We start from the raw sequence: 17,067 nt of genomic DNA, 5'->3' as shown, positions 1-17,067 counted from the left end.
AGAGATGAAAGCCAGAAATACTGTATCCCATTGAGCCAATAGTTGAGTTTAGCTCCAGTCCAGATAATCTGAGCTATTTTAGTAGCTGTCCTACTTTTTATCTGGAACTTCATCTAGTTACAAATGTAGCAGCTCAGATTTTTAATTCGTCTCATTGGACCGTGCTATCCTTCTACCACAATTCTCCAGCATGGAACATTTTTAAAAGAGTAAGGGGGCAGGGAACTCTTTTGAAAAATTAGCTGTAGACTTAACTTTCTAAAACATTCCTCTTCAATGCCCACTACCAGAGGGGAGGGGCACTTCCCCCTAAAACTTGAATGCACAGAGGAAGTAGACCAGCTAAGCTTTGTATTTCTGTTTAGTGTGGATATTTATCACTTACACTAAAAAGAAGACAAGTTATTGGTGTAAGTCCAGCTTGTCTGACTAAAATGGTAGGCAGATTGCTCTGTGGCATGTAATAGGAAATGGAGTTGGTGGCTTTCAGAGTCCCTGGCCCTGGTTGGCCATTTTCTTTGGTCAGACTTCCACACTGGACTGCCACCCAGGTTTCTACTTGACCTTGTTCACTTAGCTTTCCCAATACTAAAAAGAAAAGCAGATTTAGCACAAACTGAATGGGCTTGATTTGTAATCCGGCCCAGAACAGATGAGGCAGTGTGGGTCTAAACGCAGCTTATAAAACCAGACCTTCACATGAGCTGTAGCTGCCTTGGCTGAGCTTTCAGTGACTGAAAGATGATGACAGAATTGGGAACAGATCAAAAGATTACTATGTCTAATTGTACTTTCTTATGCGCGTTTTTTGAACTAGTTAGAATTTCTTATCTGGGCTTCATTTAAAATATCAAATGCATTTTTGTAATCACACGTGATATGGGCGAATATGTCTGCTAACATTTTAAAGGGAAATAGCAAAAAGTCTTTAAAGTCAAACTGAAATCTAAATTTTGCTCTTATCACAGAAATATTTGAAAAATCTAAGGAAGAGATCTTATGGTACCAGTATATTGCCTCATTGTCTCACTCAGTCTTTGTGAAGAATGATTTCCCAGTAGAAAATACTCAACTTGGTCATGGTATTTCTTTTCAGAGCCGACAAACCTGAGCTTCCACATACCAGCTCACATGAGAGGCCTGTTGTAGTGGAGGGCTTAATGACGTTTGTCTGTCCTTCAGAGATGGCAGCTGCATCTTTGAGCCAGTAGTGCTTGCAGTGGGGACTTAGGGCTACTATTTGCCCAAAACTGGTTTTGCTACAGAAGTTCTTCATCATAAAAATCTTTTCCTCAGATTATTTGTTCTGATAGAACAGAAGGAAACTTAATTTTTAAAAACCCTCAGCTGCTTGCCCTGGCCAGATGGCTCAGTTAGTCAAAGCATTATCTCATGCACCAAAAAGTGGTGGGTTCAATCCCTGGTTGGGGTGCGTAAGGGAGGCATGCAATCAGTGTTTCTGTCTCACATCGATGTCTTTCCCCCTTCTTCCCCCTCTCTCCCTTCTTCTTTCTCTAAAAATCAATAAACACATCACTGAGTGAGAATTAGGAAAAAAACAGAACTTCAGCTGCTTAACTCAATTGTAACTTACAATTCTAGTCCTTCTTCATTGTGTCTACCTAATACTTTGTGTCCCCACACTTTTCCCCCACACTATTTTTAACAGCTTTATTGAGATATAATTTACATGCCGTATAATTTACCTGTTTAAAGTATACATTCAGTTATTTAGTATAGTCACAGAATTTAGCGTATTCACAGAAAGATGTGCAACCATCACCACAATCTAATTTTAGAACATTTCTATCACCCCCCCAGAAGAAACACAGTACCCATTAGCCATCCTTCCCTGTGTCCCCTACTCTTCCTCCCCATCCTAAACAACCACTAAATCTACCTTTTATCTCTATAGATTTGCCTGTTCTGGGTTTTGTATATAAGTGGAACCATATAAACAAACAATCTTTGAGACAGACTTCTTTCACTTAACATGTTTTCAAGAGTCATCTGTGTTACAGTATGTATCAGTGCTTCATTCCTTTTTATGACCAAATAATATTCCAGTGTGTGACTACATGCCACATTTTATTTATTCATCAATTGATAGAAATTTGAGTTGTTTTATTTGGGGGATATCGCAAATAATGTTGCTGTGAACATTTGTGTACAAGTTTTTGTGTTCAACTGTGTTTTAATTTTTCTTGGCTTTATAGCTATGAGCTCACACTGGTTCTTGCACATGAGACATAAGTTATGTCTCTGGATCTAAAATATAGTAGAATGGACATGGCCAAATATAATGACTCTCCTTTTTAATTTTGCAAGTTTAAAGATTCTGCTTTAATGGAATTGGTCAGAAGGCAGCAGTGAAATGGGGTGGGAGGAAGGCAAGAAGACTATTTTTTCAGAGAAGAAAGGGAAGAAAAGAAAGGCTTTAAGACTTGCTAACTCTTTAGACAAACACATCTGATTGCCAGCCTACATGTTTTTCTTCATGCCTTTCTCCACTTGCACATACTCGTATTTTATGTTATAATGAACACTTATGAAGTTACCTGGAGGGAAATTACACGTGTAGGTTCCAAGACCAATATGAAAATAGGTTACACTGGCATCCCTGATTAGGTGGGTATATCCGTCACTTCAGACTAAAAAAAGGGCTGGACCTGGGTGGGCAGGAATGAAGGCTTTTTGTCTTTGATTGTTTTCATTTATGATAGCACATTAATTATCTCCTTCTATCTAAAGCCTCAAATTTTCTAGTGCAAAATAGAGATTATGAGGAAATCTATAATAGTTTAATGCAAAGAAATTTCAACTTTGTTTTTATAGAATATATAAGAACAAGTGAGGATTCAAATAATGGTTGACCATTTTAAAACACCTCATGTGTTCAGTAAAATGTATATTCCTTGGGATCTTCAATGTTTAATGAGTACTTTTATTTTAATACCAGCTACTAATGTGGAAATTGTTTAAAACTGTTAACATTATTCTACAGGGAATCTAAAAATCTTCTTAGGTTAAGGCAACTGAAGATTGCAGTTATAGAAATAAGAAAGGCAAGATTCTTCCTTTGGTACCTTCTGTGGGCCTGAAAGCACAGCTGGTGCTGCCTCTGCCCAACACATCTCACTGTCTTGGCACAACACTGAGATTGGTTTCAAGTGTCCCTTCCGTAGGACAAACACAAAGCAAGTGTGACTGCAGTATAGACTAAAAATGAGTGTACAGGGTATTCCCTTATATGTTCTGTCTTTCCATTTAAAAAGAAGTCAATAATCATATTAAGACAATTTCTCTGTCTAATTAGAGTCTTTCAGTGAACCAAAACTTACTTCTATACAAGCCATTCCATTAGAAAGAATCCTCTCTGTCAGTATAACAATGGAGAATAACTATTTTTTGTTTAATAAATTTCACCAGGTGATCTCCAGCAGCATCTCCAAGCAATGTTCATATTACTCCGCCCAGAAGACAACATCAGGCTGGTAAGTTAGTAGTATCCTTATAACTCTGTCTTCCTCAAAAGACTGTGTAATACAACGAACTTTGTGCAGTCATTTATATGTCCCAACACAATACCAGGAACTCTGTGGAACAGAAAAGAACAGCGACATGGCCCTGTTATCAAAGAGCTTAGAATGTAGTTGAGGATATGAGCTACTGTGAAGTGATGTGAAATAACTTGATGGTTCAAGACTGTTGGTGAGCACATTTGTAAGTTACTGACCATAACAGCAACTGAAGTTCAGAAAAGAGGAAGCTTGGAGACTTGACCTCATTGAGGAAGGTTTATGTCAACGGTAGAGCTTGAGCTGGGTCTTGATTTAGATTGGCCGAAAGAAGGAAACCATCATTCTAGAACAGGCGTCCACTGAAGCAAAAGCATACATAGGCAGGGACAAAATGAGAGTGAAAGGGCCAAGGCTTTAAAAGGGCGGGTCTCAATTGGGAGGCCTGGGCTTTGGGTTTTACCACTTACCTGATGTGGGACAAGTTACTTAGCCTGTCTGCACCTGCTTTCTCATCTCCTTTCTGCCTCTCACAGTGTAGAGAATCAAATGGACATGAAAGCATACTGATTATAAAATGCTACCTAAATATGGTGATTATTGTTTCCATAGAAAAAAAATAAGACACCAGAACACAAGACAGACAGATAGGGACTTCATGCTCCAAACCAGAGGTCTCAAACTGAAATCCATAGGCTAAAGATGTGTTTTGTTTGGATCACAGTGATTTTTGGTTTTGTTTTGGTTTTTGTTTGTTTTGGGGGGGGGTTAATCTCAGCCAGAAAATTAAAGTTGAGTGATTTCACGTAAAAATCCACATTTGGTGCTTTTCTTCAAAAATCAGAAGTTCTGCCAACACTGGGACCTAGTTCTCACATGCCAGACTTGGCTAGACTTGGTGGAGGGGCGAGCATTGGTGCGGCCCAGGTTCATAATTTATCATCATCTCCCCATATCCTGTTTTCTCCTGAACACTAAAGCCAGGTGTCACCATTTGTCATCGTCCCTTCACCCTTATTTTTCTTAGAGTAGAACATTTAATAGAAGTGGAAAAATAAAAATGTGATGAGTATGTTTCTTTGTGGGAAGTGAAAGGTGTTTCTACACACTTAGTATTCATGTGGCCTACTTTACTCATTTATATTCCCTATCAGGGATGTCCAACCCTCAGCCCACGGGCCACAGGAGGCCCAAGATGACTATGAATGCAGCCCAACACAAAAATCGAAAATTTACTTAAAACATTTTTAAATTGTTTTGTTTTTGTTAGTGTTTGTCTATTTAATGTGTGGCCCAAGGCAACTGTTCTTCCAGTATGACCCAGAGACTTGAAAAGCTTGGATACCCCTGCATCTGAACTTCTAGATTAATACCTAGAATTAGTACCTCTCCCTCTTCGGTAAGCAGTGGGGAAGCATTACAGGTTTCTGAGTCAACAATAGTATTTAAGGAAAATTCCTCAGAAGGTAATACAGAATAGAGAGGAGGCAGCCATCTTCAATTAGGGAGGCCTGCTGGGTAGTTACTGCAGTAATCCTGGTGTGTGGTGATGAACCCTTCTAGGCTGTGGGGGTAGATTGGAAATTGGGTTTCCATAGACATGTTAAATTCAAGTACTTGATCCCTGCTTTTTCTCTGAGAAGAGAAATAGTGAGTAGAATGTAAAAATGATTAGAAAGTTTCTATCAGGCCTCTGGTAATTACTGATTCTTCATTCACTTATGTCATTTTTATGTCATTATGTCATTTTTTCCCTTCAAATTGTTACCTCTACCACTTTGACATTGCCACTAAGCAACTTACAAAATTTAAAAATCCTTTCAAAAAGTATTTTATATTCTAAATCTAAAGTAGTGTTACGCACATATATATAAATCTTATCTATATGTCTTGACATATTTCTATCTTAAACACTTCTTTATAAATGAACAAAATGAGGTGTGGTTCTTACAGCATTAATATCTCAAAATAATCGCCTGAACAGCATTGTTAAACTACCACCTGCTGGACTTCCACCTGGAGAGTTTGATTTGGGGAGGGAGAGGCAGTGATAATTTGCATTTTTAGCAAGTTTCCAAGTGATACATCAGCATCATCAGTAGCTGGTCCAGGAGTCGCACTTGAAAACAACTCCTCTAACACCCGTAATAATGGTTCCTTGCACGTGCTGTATGTCCAATAGATATTATTGATAGTTTCTAAAAATTGCATGGTTTACTAGAGCTGAAGCTGATGTCTGTCACTCACTCACTTTATCTTTTTCTTACTGATAACCTGTGGAGTTTGGATTGCAACTCTAAATGTTAAAATAATTTTAACCATAACAGACGTGGGAGAGTGTTATGCAAGCATTTAGGAAGGTAGAATTGGCAATTAAATTTTTTTCTTTCCCTGCTAAAATACACAGTTTCAGCTACTTTACATTTATAAAATATAAATTCAGAAAATGTAACCAAATGTAGCCTCTGAATTAATTCAGAGCTCAAATGACAAGCCATTTTACAGTTGTTTGAATTGTTACAAACACATAGTCATTATGTTTCAGATTATTGTGTGAGTCATCTTCAAGAAAATGAGTGAATACATTGTGTGCTTTGGACAAATTAGCACTTTTCTAACTGAAAGGAGCATTTGTAGACTCAAAGCAAAGCCTTTTGTTTTGAGTTAAATTTGGAATCCTAAAACTCTCGTTCTGGGGCTTGTGCATAAGGTTAAAAGTTTGATAGTCAACTGAAAGTCCTGCCTTTGATTTTTTAATAACTCAACAACAAGTAGTTACCAAATCTCACATTTTACTTCAGCATTCAAAATAGAACCAAATCAATTTTTTCTTTAGAGACCCTGTGTTCAAAATAGTCTCAAGCATTAACTTTAGTACTTAAGAAAACAATAGCTGGTACAGTGAAGACAGTGGTTTTATAGTACTCTTGCACATTATCAAAGACCCATTTATTTAATAAAAAATAGACTGGGAGTTTAAGGACTTTCCTGACCTTTGAAGTAATATCAACTAATGTTCTTAACTAGAACTGAGGTGCTAATAAGGTATGAGGAAGTGTTTTTGAGTACCTTGCCAGAAAGTTTAAGAAAATGAAATAAATGTTTGGTTTTTTTATAATACATTAATTTTTTCCAAACAGAAAATGAGTTCATTTTTTCTAAGTATACATGTGTTATGTTTTTCTTTAATCACACAATACAGAAAGGCATAAAAAACAAAGTAAAAATCACGTCGTGTCCTGTACTCTGAAAAAAAACACCCTTAGCCACTGAGATAAGTAGTCTTCTAGTTGCGCATGTGTGTAAGCAAACGTACGCGTCAGGTTCTCTGAGATCTGCTCTTACCTACGTGGACAGGGGTGGAAATAACCAAGTCTGAGCATCAGAACCTTCCCATCTACCTAAAACATGATCTCAGTTCTGAGAAGCAAAAGTGTAAAGTAATTTAAAGCAATAAGGGCTTATATCTGGGGACAGTGTTTATAAAGGTGACAGTGGATAACTGAGGACTTATCAATGGATGAATGAGATTGGGGAGAGGATGTATAAAAAAAGACTAAGTACTAAGCAAAAATACCCGTCAGAGTGATTCTTTTTTCCACAAGAATGAGATGAAAATATGAGTGCTGTTTATAACCTTTCTTCACATTTGATCATGGATATTTTTCCATATTAGTAAATAAAACTTTAAATAGCTACACAGAATATGTCAGGGTTTTTTATTCAAGAATTTCATAAAGATAGAATAAAAAAGATAAAATCCAAGCTCCCTCAACCTTTATTTTTTATTTTTTGAAGATAGTGTTTTTAGTTTATTCATGTCACATGAAGTCTCTTTTAATTTTTTATTATTGACATTGCTTTGTTCTTTCAACTAGAATATAATATTTACATATTTTAGAAAAATTTAAATTTATTTACTTTTTTTATTAGAGGGGAGGGAGGGAGAAAGAGAGGGAGAGAAACATCCATGTGTGGTTTCCTCCTATGTGGCCCGCACTAAGGACCTGGCCTGCAACCCAGGCATGAGCCCTGACTAGGAATTTAACCGGCAACCCTTTGGTTCAAAGCCCGCACTCAATCCACTGAGCTACACCAGCCAGGGCTATTTACGTATTTTTGAAACCTTTCTCTGATGGATTGGGTGAGCTGCCTGTCTAGACATTGGGACTTTATACTGTGGCTTCCCTGCGGATAAACATTGCATGCAGGCACGTGATGTTAGGCTCTCAGTGGAAAAAATTAAAGGCAAAGGTACAGTGTGAGCTTGGAGAGGAGTTGGGTGATGTTGGGTGATGCTGAGGAGAGAAGTCATTGGACCAGGTGGTATTTGTGGACTCTTGCAATCAGACACATTTAAATTAGTTACTGAGGGAAACTTCAACATCACTCTTTGGTAGATATTTTAAATTTTGGAAACAGTTGGGTTCTTAACCTCAGAAATAAAGCAAAGGTAGGAGGTAACTTCTCAGACCTACCTCAGTCCTAGGATTGCTGGATCCAGTTCACCCAAAACTTTTCCTAGAATTTCAAGTTTAGGCAGTAAATGGACTTTCTTGGATTAATTTTCTGAGTTGCTATTGCTGCCAAGTTTTAAAATCTAAAATACAGTTTTATATGGACAATGAAAATAAACTGCAGTATCTTTTTTCAATGAGAACTTCAGTTAAATGCATCTGAATCCTTGCCTTATTCCAGTCACTTATTCCATGTAAGTTCTGGAGACTAGGAACTTTAGAATTCCTGCCAATTCTAATATTTAGAGTATTGTGTATTACAAACTAGCACTTTAAATTACATTTCTCTGATTGGCTTGATGAATTAAATTAGGTTATTAGATTTTGTTAAGCTTCTCCCCAACAGAGGAGTGTGAAATGAACCTCAAACTTCAGAATGAGTATTTGGTTTTTCTTTATGCTGTGGCCCTTAAAATTTTGTTTAATTCCTTAGCCTAGAATCTTGATGCTTAAAAGGAATTTTGGAGCTTGAGGTCAGTCACCTGGCATTGCAGAATTTTTTGTAAAAAATAAATTCATTCTTCTAATGTAGGAGTTGAACTAATGTTATAGCTCCTTACTCCCTGATCAAAGTTCCACTTCCCCATTGGTAAGAATTTAGTAATTACTAAAGGTACTATCTAGAGGTTCATGATCAAGTCTCAAACCTTTAAGTGCTATTCTTTCATTTAAGAAGCTTAAAATTCACTGAATCTGAGATGTCTGATTACTCCATCTTAAGTCAGTATGAGATAACTGGGACCTTTCCCATTAGGTTTGAGATGATCTGTTGAGATTAAATTAATCAAAAGAGACCCAAATTTTTTAAATGCTTATGATATTATAGATAGATATAGACATATTAAATACACACACCACCCTTTTAAAAAGGTGACAAGTAGTGTTTGCACTGAATATTGCAAAGAAACTCTTGTTGCCCGCCTGCTAATTTGACCTAATAACTTGCATGACACTTAAGGTAGTACTTATGGAGGTCATTTTCTTTCCTTTTATCAGCTTCAATTAACCAGTCAGTTGCCACTAGTTGGTGTAGAAGCTGTGGGTAAGTTACAGACCTACAGTTCAGCTGTTCCCATGCCACTTGTATTTGAGCCTTGCCAGAAATTCTCAAGAGCCCTTACAGAGGATAAAAGAACCTCTGACATATTCAGGAAACTGAATAATTGGCTCAAAATTTGCCAAGGCAAGCCCAAGCTTAGATACATAATACTATCTGAGATCTTGTTTATAAGAAATTCTGGTTTACCTGCACGGGCTTTCTGGTTAGTCTAATATTTCATGGAGCATTTCTGGAATGAGAAGGTCAGTGCTGCCTCCGCCTCCTGTGCATGGACTCCTATCCATAGCTCTATGTGTATAATGCTCACTTGATCGAGCCCACTACAGCTAGACCCTCGTCCACTTGAATATTAGTTCCTCTTAGTGAATTTAGGTGGAAATGCTCTATTACTTCATGGAACATGAAACTGCCAGTGCAACTTTCTACCTTGTGTGCTTGGAATCAGTATGTGGACATGACATTCTTCTTATATTACTTCTTATTAGAAATAAGCTTTAATGTAGCCACTTCTGCTATTTTTGCTTCCCTGGCTTTTCCTAGGAGTGTCAGAATAGAGACAGAAAGATAGGCATGGGTATCTTACCTCTGCCTTGATAAATGGATTATTTGAGCTATGTAACTTGTCTCTTTTCCTCTCTGCCTGGCCATTTTTAGAATAGGGATCACATTAGGGGAAGGGGATCCCAGGAGGAGCAATACTAAAAGAATTTCAAACAGCCTTGGCTGGTATGGCTCGGTGTATTAAGCACCGACCTATGAACCAAGGGGATGCTGGTTCGATTCTCAGTCAGGACACATGCCTGAGTTGCAGGCCAGGTCCCCAGTAGGGGACACACGAGAGGCAACAACACATTGATGTTTCTCTTCCTCTCTTTCTCCCTCCCTTCCCTTCTCTAAAAATAAATAAATTAAAAATTAAAAAATAATAATTCTAAACAGAAATGTCTGTTGGATTTCTGACAAATGTCTTGAGCCAGTTGATGGATTTGGAAATGTTTCTTGTCTGAGATAAGGAATGGTGGTGGGGGGGGGGTTGTTTTATACAGAAGAAATTGCCTGTAGTATACATTTTCCTGCCTTTTTGTTAATAGAGAAAAAGAAGAATGGACTAAACTATACACTCTGTGAGGGCAGGGACCATATTTCTCTTCCACTCTTGAATCCTCAGCACTTCTGCTCTGATTGTATACACAGTAACTGTACAGTAAATATTTGAATGAATGTTGAGTGGAAACCATACTACTTTACATTTATTCATTTATTTATTCATTTGTTTGTTTGCTTAATTTTTTGTCCTGGCTAGTGTGACTCAGTTGGTTGGAATGTCCTCCAGTAGACAGAAGGGTCACAAGTTCAATTCCTAGTCTGGGGCACGTACAGGAAGGCAGCCAGTCAGTGTTTCTCTCACATTGGTAGCTTCCCTTTCCCTTTCTCTCTCTCTTCCCTTTATCTCCTTCCCTCCCTTTCTCTTTTTAAAAGCAGTGAAAAAGTGTTCTCAGGTGAGGATTTTTAAAAACTTTTTAATTTTTTTATTAAGAAAAGTCCCAGATATATACAATACAAAATATATCCTCATGAACCCATTACCCAGCACTTTTTTTTGATAGTTGAATAACCATCTACATTTTGCCATATTTTTCCCATCTATCCCCTCTTTTTGTTGTTACTACTGTTGGAACATTTTTTAAAACTACTTTATTGATGTATAGCGACATACAAAAAATTGTGCATATTTGATATATACAACTTGATGGGCTGGGAGATAAGTAGACACCCATGAAACCATTACCACAATCTATGCCATGAATATCCATTTCCTCCCAAAGTTTCCTCTAATCCTGTCCTGTGGTGATGATGATGATGGTGATGATGGTGATCAGAACACTTGACATAAGCTCTATCTACTAAGCAAAATTTTTTATATAAGCTTTATTTTTTAGAGCAATTTTAAGTTCACAGAAGAATTGAGCAGAAGGTACAGCATGTCCTCAAATAATGTTTTATTCAACTTTGTTTTGTATAACTGTTTTTTCTATCAATTAGCCTATGGCAAAATTGGTTTCATTATATGTTCTTTTGCTTAAAGTTGCAGAACCTGTCAATGTTAAGTGAGGGGTTACTGTACAGAGATTTCCCATATACTCTCTATCCCCTCTCAGGTATCGCCTCCCCCATTATCTCCATCCCCCACCAGAATTACACATTTGTTACAATTGGTAGACCTACACTGGCACATCATTATCAACTAAAAGTCTGTAGCTTACATTAGGGTCTACTCTTGATGTTGTACCTCGTATGGGTTTTAATAATGACATGTATCCAACTCTTCAGTAGTAAACAGAGCAGTTCTACTGACCTAGAAATCCTCTGTGCTCCCTTAACCTGACAACTAATTTTACTGACTCTATAATTTTGCTTTTCCAGAGGTGATATAGTTGGACTCATAGAGTATCTAGCCTCTTCAGATTGGCTTCTTTCACTTAGTAATAATGCATTTCAGGTTCCTCCATGTCTTTTCATGACTTGATAGCTCATTTCTTTTTAGTGCTGAATAATATTCCATTGTCTAGATGTAATATAAGCTTCTGAAAAAGTTATTTCTTCTTTATAGTTAAAACTAAAGAAAATTTTGTAGTGTTTAATCTGTGAGAATTCAGTAGAGCAACTTCTCTTAGGTAATGTTTGCTTTGTATTATAATTGTTTATGGGACTTGGATTGTGAATCCAATGCACCCATTCATACAACCTCACAATCTCCTCTTTGATCTTTAGAACATGACCTGGTAATTGCTATTATTATAACTATTGTGCTAATCGCAAACATTTATTAAGCATTTATTTACTGAATGCCAAGCACTGTGCTCTACATGCATTATTTTATATGAATTTACAACCCAATGGAATAGGTATTATTATACTTCCCTCCAATTAATTTAGCAACTTTTATAGGTTTTTTTAAAGATTTTATTATTTATTTTTAGAGAGAGGGGGAGGGGGGAAAAGAGAGGGAGAGAAACATTGATATAAGAGAGAAACTTGAATCAGTTGCCTCTTGCACGCCTCAAACCGGGAGACTGGCCTGGCCCACAACTCAGGCATATGCCCCAAACAGGAATCAAACAGGTCGGCGCCCAACCCACTGAGCCATACCAGTCAGGGCATACTTCTATAGTTTTCGCAGTCAGTACATGAGCTCGGATTTGAATGTAGGTGTCCTAACTACTGGCTGTACTGTCACACTGAGTATGCTTTAAGATGCTGATGTAAAAAGGATTAAATGATCTAAAACTGACCTTTTAATTTTCTTAATTTCTCTGTTGTCTGTTAACCTCCAGGCTGTAAGACTAGAAAGTACTTATCAGAATCGAACACGCTATATGGTAGTGGTCTCAACTAACGGCAGACAAGACACTGAAGAAAGCATCGTTCTGGGAATGGATTTCTCCTCTAATGACAGGTACACTATCACAAAAGAGAGGATGAGAAGACTCCTTTTTAAGTAACCTGTTCCAGTTGCCTTTTGAATTATCACAAAAACATCTTATACAGTTCTTCTCTCTTTTTTTCTTTTTTTAAAAGATTTTATTTATTTATCTTTATAAAGGAAGGGAAGGAGAGAGAGAGAGAGAAATATCAGTGTATGGTTGCCTTTTGTGAGTCCCCTGCTGGGAACTGGCCTGCAACCCAGGCATGTTCCCTGACTGGGAATCGAACCGTGGTCGTGTGGTTCGCAGGCCCACGTTCAATCCATTGAGCTACGCCAGCCATGGGCTTATACAGTTCTACTCTTAAAGCTAAATACCTAAAACTAGAGATCACAAAAATATCTTACTTAGTCACACAATGTTCAGAGATGAAAATGTTTAATAAATATCCTTAGTAGTGTGTTTCTGATATACACTATTTCTTACCTTCTGCTCGTCTTTAGGTGGTGATGATATAAAGGATGTGGTTTAAACTTATATCTCTGGGGGGTGGAGGGTGGGAAAGCTGTCTGTTCTTTGCAGCCAACTTTATTTTAAGCAGTAATGATTCACTTTGATGATTCTAGGGCTCATGCCCTTTGTGATATTGCACCAGTGGGTCTTGGATTCAAAGAGAACCCACTTTAACTCCAGTCTCTCGTATTTATCCATGGTCTTACACCTTGTTTTTATCAAGTGTCTTGCTTTCCTTTTCTTTAATCTCAAAACAAACTTTTATAATCACGTACCTTTGGCTTTAGTGGCACTTTACATCCTATTATTAAGGATATCAGACATCACACAAAACCTGGCTTTATTTTGTCCATGAGGTTCGTTGCTTTCCTTTTATTTTCCCACTTTTTCAGGGGAAACCTTGGGAAGTCTGTGGAATGTGGCTGCTAAGCAGATCTCTGCATTGTAGATAATAAGCCTCAGGAAATCCTGCCAGATGTCTCAAAGCACTGACTTCCTGGCTCAGCACTAGAATGGAACAGTGGAGCAGAGAGCTAGGGGTGTGACCCAGGCCTGGGAGAATTTAGCCCCAAAGAGAAGAGGAGACTGGGAGTGATTCTGTTTGTCCTGATGTGGGAGTGGGGTGGGGAGTCACATCATCACAGGAAAGTTTCCCAAGCTAGTATTTACCTGAGCTTGGACACAGCAGTCAACTTGAAAATGATTTGCAGGTTCACAAGGATCACAAGGGCCAGAGCTGTTACCTTGTATACCACTTACAGCCCTTAATTGTATGATCTGAAATTACACAAGCTTGTAAGCCACATTTAGGAAGCTGTTCCTCCTGCATGGTTTTAACCTCTGATGTATCTAAGCAACAAACCTTTCAGTAAGTAAACATGTGTCCTGTAAGAACACCTACCTTGCTTACATTCATTAGTATTTTTAAGACCTGTGATTTGAGTTTTTATATCTCTAGGTCTGTACTGTCTGGTGTGGTGGCCACTAAACTATATGTAACTATTTACATACATTAAAATTAAATAAAATTAAAATTTTAGTCTTCAGTTACAACTAGCCACATTTCAAGTGCCCCAGCTATATGTGGCTACCGTACTAGACATTATGCTTGTAGAACATTTCCATCATTGCCGAAAGTTCAGTGAGACAGCACTGCTCTAGATCTTACTTCATTTGCTTCATTCATCCCAACTCCTTCTTTGGAACCCCCATAAAAAAGGAACTGGGCCAGCTTGGAAACTTCACTTGAGTCTTCTTCCCCTAGAGAGAGAAGGAAACAACTTCAGACTCTCCTGACCCAGAGAGTGAGCAATCAGATGTCTAGTCTTGTCTCTCTTAATTTGTCTTAAACATTCTCAGAAATCATAAAGACTGCTTATTAATGTGGGTACCCAGTAATTCATCCTCAGTGAACTGCATCTATCTTCAGTAATAGTCCTGCCTGAATCATACCTAGCCAAAAACGTTTGTTTGTGGAAGACAAAATGTGATGTGAAAAACTATAGAAACTAGTGTTCATTCTGTTTGGTAAACTTGATATTACAAATTCCCATATATCAAAATGTAGGAATGGGTACATTCCTATCTCCTGACTGAGATACACTTTGCTTCCTCGCACAACCAAAAGAAGGATAACAAATTTGAAAACAAAAAACAACCAGAACTGCCAGAAAATCAAATTGTATGGAAGTCTGACAACCAAAGAATTAAAGAAAAAACATTCATCCAGACCAGCAGGAGGGGCGGAGATGGGGAGCTGGAGCAGAGAGGACTCGTGGCAAGGCGATGGATGGCAGTCCCACATTTCCATGCGGATAAACCAGGAGGAACAACTGGGGAGCAAGACAGACCAGGGAACCCAGAGTTCCAGCAGGGGAAAAAGCCTCAAAACCTCTGGCTGTAAAATCTTGTGGGTGTTGAGGCGGCAGCACAGTTCAAAACACTGGTAATCTGTATGCTCACAGAAATGGTTGAGTATGTTGGTAAAATAGAGGAAGAAATGAAGGCTATGCAAAGTGAAATAAAGAAAAACATACAGGGTACCAACAGTGAAGGGAAGGAAACTGGGACTCAATCATTTTGACCAGAAGGAGAAAATAAACATTCAACCAGAACGGGGTGAAGACACAAGAATTTTAAAAAATGAGGAAAGGCTTAGGAACCTACGAGGCAACTTTAAACGTTCCAACCTCTGAATCATAGGGGTGCGAAAAAGAGAAGGGGAAGGGTGAGAAATGGAAAGCTTATTTGAAGAAATAATGAAGGAGAACTCCCCCAATCTGGCTAAGGAAATAGACTTTCAGGAAATCCAGGAAGCTCAGAGAGTCCCAAAGAAGTTGGACCCAAGGAGGAACACACCAAGGCACATCATAATTACATTAGCCAAGATTCAAATGAAGGAGAGAATCCTAGAAGCAGCAAGACATAAGGGCACAGTCACCTACAAAAGAGTTCCCATCAGACTGTCAGCTGATTTCTGAAAAGAGACCTTGCAGGCAAGAAGGGGCTGGAAAGAAGTATTCCAAGTCATGAAATCCAAAGACCTACATCCAAGATTGCTCTATCCAGCAGAGCTTTCATTTAGAATGGAAGGGCAGACAAAGTGCTTCCCAGACAAGGTGTGAAGCTAAAGGAGTTCATCATCACCAAGCCCTTATTATATGAAATGTTAAAGGGATTTATCTAAGAAAAAGAAGAAGGTAAAAACTTTGAACAGTAAAATGATAACAAACTCACAATTATCAACAACTGGACCAAAAACAAAAACAAACTAAGCAACCAACTAGAACAGGAACAGAATCACAGAAATGGAGATCATATGGGGGGTTATCAGCAGGGAGGGAAAGGGGGGAGAATGGGAGAAAAGGTACAGGGAATAAGAAGCATAATCGGTAGGTACAAAATAGGGGGAGTTAAGGATAGTGTGGGAAATGAAGAAGCCAAAGAACTTACATGTATGATCCATGGACATGAACTAAGAGGTGGGGAGAATGCTGATGGGAGGGGAGTGTAGGGCAGAGGGGAATGAAGGGGAGAAAAAATGGGACAACTGTAATAGCATAATCAATAAAATATACTTTAAAAAAGATATATTCCCATATATCCTCTGTTTGTATGAGCTTCTTGGACAATGAGAGAAATGCTGCCTGCTTGAGATAAAATGGTGCTCAGGGAATCCAGTATCATTTTTATCTCAGTTAATGTTGAAGGAATTTGTATCATTTTGTATTGGACAATAGAAAAAGTTAATGTTTTAGAACAGTATTAAACCAAAGTAGAACACATTGCTTATGACATACTCTTCCCAGGTAGTTTCCAAAATATGTTATAGCAGCTCATTTAACCCGCTTACAAGTTCTTTGAGTGTTGTATTGTATTTTAAAGAATACAGTTTTTAATATACAGCATAACCTTGGTTTCCAGATTTCACTGGGTGTATTTCAAGTTATGAAATAATAAGGCTTTGTGGTGTTTTGTTATTTTTCTTTGTATCCCCCAAAACCTTGAAATGTTTGGTACATGTAGGCACTCAATAAATACTTATTAAATGGGGGCCCTGGCTGGTGTAGCTCAGTGGATTGAGCGCGGGCCTGCGAACCAGAGGATCATGGTTCAATTCCCAGTCAGTTGGGTTGCAGGCCGGTTCCCTGCAGGCCAACTCCCCCAGCAGGGGTCGCACGAAAGGCAACCATACATTGATGTTTCTCTCCCTCTCTCCTTCCCCTCTAAAGATAAATAAATAAATAAATAAAATCTTTTAAAAAATACTTATTAAATGGGTGAGTAACAAAATAAGTGATTATAATGGAGAAAATCTGGTAAGATTCAAAATGAACTAGATAAAAATATTGGTGTGCCTCCCTTACCTGTTGTATAAAAAAGCTATTTCTTACTCAAAAAGAAAAAAAACCATTTCAACCTAAATACAAACTGAAAATGTGATGTGTGGTTTCTACATATCTGTCATCTGTCCAAAATTTAACTGGTGTCTGGTCACAAGTTTACCTTCTATATCTTATTCTGTAGTTGCTTAA

General features: G+C 38.0%; 1 protein-coding gene and 1 non-coding gene across 5 annotated transcripts in view; both read left to right on the top strand.

The window, feature by feature from the left end:
* The window catches only part of SSH2 (slingshot protein phosphatase 2), a 257,566-nt gene that overhangs the window by 197,867 nt on the left and 42,632 nt on the right, over positions 1 to 17,067 (top strand). For all 4 annotated transcript variants that reach the window (XM_037070274.1, XM_037070272.1, XM_037070273.1 and 1 more), the window contains 2 exons: positions 3,430 to 3,494; positions 12,431 to 12,552. In XM_037070274.1, coding sequence (XP_036926169.1) covers positions 3,430 to 3,494; positions 12,431 to 12,552 — 187 coding nt within the window. The remainder of the gene's footprint in view (positions 1 to 3,429; positions 3,495 to 12,430; positions 12,553 to 17,067) is intronic.
* On the top strand, positions 6,870 to 6,944 carry LOC119003812 (small nucleolar RNA U2-19). Its single transcript, XR_005070028.1, has one exon. It is a non-coding gene; the product is annotated as a small nucleolar RNA U2-19 (small nucleolar RNA).

This window comes from Sturnira hondurensis, unplaced genomic scaffold, assembly GCF_014824575.4.
Source record: "Sturnira hondurensis isolate 20B ecotype Veracruz unplaced genomic scaffold, ASM1482457v3 Scaffold0018728, whole genome shotgun sequence".
NCBI lineage: Eukaryota > Metazoa > Chordata > Mammalia > Chiroptera > Phyllostomidae > Sturnira > Sturnira hondurensis.
Note: the sequence above shows the minus strand (reverse complement) of the source record. Positions and strands in the feature narration are given on the sequence as shown.